Source organism: Mesitornis unicolor, unplaced genomic scaffold, assembly GCF_000695765.1.
Source record: "Mesitornis unicolor isolate BGI_N332 unplaced genomic scaffold, ASM69576v1 scaffold32646, whole genome shotgun sequence".
NCBI classification, from domain to species: Eukaryota; Metazoa; Chordata; class Aves; order Mesitornithiformes; family Mesitornithidae; genus Mesitornis; species Mesitornis unicolor.
The window spans coordinates 7,435-10,638 of record NW_010193536.1 but is presented as its reverse complement, the minus strand read 5'-3'; the positions used below and the strand labels follow the sequence as shown (position 1 = coordinate 10,638).

At 62.2% G+C, this 3,204-nt stretch overlaps 1 protein-coding gene across 1 annotated transcript in view; it reads right to left on the bottom strand.

Annotated features, from left to right (window-relative positions):
• The window catches only part of FAAH2 (fatty acid amide hydrolase 2), a gene marked incomplete at its 5' end in the record, with an annotated part of 11,240 nt that overhangs the window by 1,072 nt on the left and 6,964 nt on the right, over window positions 1–3,204 (bottom strand). Inside the window, 4 exon segments of the mRNA XM_010187494.1 lie at window positions 239–383; window positions 756–934; window positions 1,221–1,435; window positions 2,314–2,434. Coding sequence (XP_010185796.1) covers window positions 239–383; window positions 756–934; window positions 1,221–1,435; window positions 2,314–2,434 — 660 coding nt within the window.

Here is a 3,204-nt window from a genome sequence, read left to right as displayed (position 1 = left end):
AGGCGGCATCCCCCAGCCCACCCCTCAGCAGACTGGGATGACGGAGGAGGAGATGCGAGGCAGGCCCAAGGCAGATGGTGAGAGAGCATCTCCCCAAGAAGGGTCCCCACAGCTTGTTATGGGGCCACCAACCCTGACCAGAGGGGGGGGTGATGAGGGACCCACACCTCCACTCGCGTCCATGCCGCAAGCAGGACCTGAGACGCGACCGCAGCGGAGCTGGTGAGAAAGGCCCCACCTGTGGGGGCTGCCGGCGTCACCAGGCACTGCTTGGCCTCATGGCGGGCCACATCCACGGCCGCCGTCCGGACACAGTACCGTGTGCTGGGCTTCAGGAACCCGAAGGTGCAGGGCGCCTCCGCCGTGCTCTGCTTGCAGGGCACCTGGAGCAGAGGGGACGCGTGGCCATGGTGCTGGAGGTGGCTCTGGACACCCCAACACCCAGCTCCCTGCTCCCCAGCGCTTGTTTCTTCACCCCAGGAGGTGTTCAGAGCATCTTGTCAAACCCGCTGTGTGCTTTCATGCGGAGAGAAATCCTCACCTGCTTTTGTTATTCATTCACCCCTGGGGTGTGAGCCCTGAATGGGGAATGCAAAGCATCTCCTGCCTGCTTGCACTGCTGGGAGTGGGCAGGGCTGGGGCAATGCTATGGGCATGGGCACCACCACATGGGCACAGGCACGACCACACCAGCACAGCACCACACGGACACGGGTGCCTTGGCTGCCCCAGGAGAGTCCTGTCCACCCTGGTACCTGCTGGACGCAGCGGTCGCCCTCATACAGGCTGAGCCGGTACCACAGCTTCAGCAGCACCTGGTCGATGGGTTCGTAGGAGCCAGTTTTGCTCCGGTAGGGAGTGAGCGGCATGATGGTATTAACGCTGAGGTTGTGACCCTGCAGCTGCCAGGACAACTTGGGGGGACCCACAAATGCTGCAGGGAGGAAAAAAAACGGGGGAGGAGAAATAAGGTCTTCAAACCAGAAGGGGACATCTCATTTCTCCAGCAGTGGTGTTGTTCTGTTGGACACCTCACTCTTCGTCCCCTCGCTTGTCACCCAGCCCTTCCCCAGAGGCTCCGTTCCCAGCCCCTTCCTCCACCCAGGGCTCTGGGTGCTTTTCCCACCAGCATCTTCACATGATTTCTCACCATCCCCCACCAGACGCCCCACGGACCCCTTCCCATCCCCCCCAAGCAGAGCGGGAGCCCCGGTCCTCACTGTCTCTGTAGGGCTGCAGCTCCCTGGAATAGGCCCATTTGGACAGCTCGCCCCCGGCCACCGCTCTCACCCTCGCCCAGTAGAGGTTGTAGATGTCGTCAAAATACAGATCGCAACCCCAGGAGGAGCCGTTTGCCCCGCAGCCATCGGCCTTGGTCCAGCAGGAGGTTCTTCCCACGGAGGAAATGCAGACGTTTCCCCCTGTCGGCACCGTCCTAGCCAAAAAGAAAGGCTGCCTCACCATTGCATTGCCACTGCCATCGCCACTGCCGTCCTGTCCACACAGCAGGCATGGGACAGCACGGATCTTGGCCAGCAGCATCCAGGCTGTGTCAGGAGCAGCTGCCAGTGAGTCACGTCCCCTCCTGTTGGCGCTGGTGGGACCACACTGGAGCGCTGGACCCCTGCTTCTCGCTACCGAAAAACCATCCCTGTGCCGCAGCAAGCTCAGATGGGTCAGGAAGAGACCAAGGGCCTGTGGCGTCAGGGGCTGCTCAGCCTCAAAAGAGGGCTTAGGTGGGGGTTCTTATCACAGGAGATGAAGCAGGGAAGATGGACTTCATTGGATGCCCAACGAAAGCACCAGAGGCAGCGGGCACAGGTTGAAATATGGGAAATTCCATTTAAGGGTATGGGGAAAGAGAACCTCAAAACCCTAAGGCAGTCTCTTTTGTTTTTCATTGGGGCATCAGGAAGGGGACAGGGCACCCAGGGTGGTGTGGAGTCTTATCACAGGAGATGAAGCAGGGAAGATGGACTTCATTGGATGCCCAACGAAAGCACCAGAGGCAGCGGGCACAGGTTGAAATATGGGAAATTCCATTTAAGGGTATGGGGAAAGAGAACCTCAAAACCCTAAGGCAGTCTCTTTTGTTTTTCATTGGGGCATCAGGAAGGGGACAGGGCACCCAGGGTGGTGTGGAGGTTCCGTCCTTGAGCTGGTCCAAGCCCAAAGGGACACAGCCCCATGTAGACCCCACTGAGCAGGGCTGGAGGAGCCGCTCATGAGGGCTCCTCGCTGGCTCCACCGTCACTGCCCAATAACGACCCTTGGCTACCGGGGTCTCCGATACCATCCCCCTGCCCCACTTACCATTGCCTCCACTCCACCTCATACGCAGTGCCGCTGGCCGCACCAGGATCTGGCTCCCAGTGCAGGTGGACGTGGAAGTTCTGCGCCTCCAGCCGCACGTTCTGGGGGGGCAACGGCGACCCTGGGGGGGCATCAGGCAGTGTCGCTCTGCGGGGTCCGCTCCCCGCTTTGCACAGACATCGTGGGGCCTCCCCCACCCCACAGCCGCCAGCTCAGCCCCGCAAAGGCTCCCTGCAGTCAGCACCCACATCCTGTGCACCCCACAGCATCCCACCCGCGGTCCAAATGGCACCGACACCACGACGGGGCCCTGCTGACCCCGGGGTTTTCTCTCCCTTCACACTGTGAAGCCCAATCGGTCCCTCCTCCCCGCAGGTACCTCCCATAGGGCCGGGGGCTGTCCCCCCGCCGCAGCCAGCGCCACCCTTGCAGGACTCACCCCGGAGCAGGGTGCAGACGGATAGGGACAGGAACAGGCGCAGGGCAGGGCTCATCCGCCCATCGGCCCTCGGTCCGCGGTGCAGCGCTGGGAGCGGTGAGGAGGGGACGGGCGCGCTGGAACCGTGCTGCCACCCGCAAACACCGCGGGCGGCTGAGCCCTGGGAGCAGAGAAAACAGTGCAGTGACACACACCATGGGCACACCTTGGGAACACGGCTGCATGCACGGCTATAGCACGGAGGTGATGGACAATGCAGCATCCGGGATGGAGTGAGGTGGCTGCGGTGGCAAACGGGCCCACGGGGACAGTGGGCAGCCGCCACACACCATGCACAGGCTGCGGGGTCCTCCTGATACACCCACCCCCGGTCCCCTGGGCTGTGGACCCTCCATAGGGGCTGTGAGGGGTCTCGCTGTCGGTGTCACCAGGACGTCACGCTGTTGGTGTCA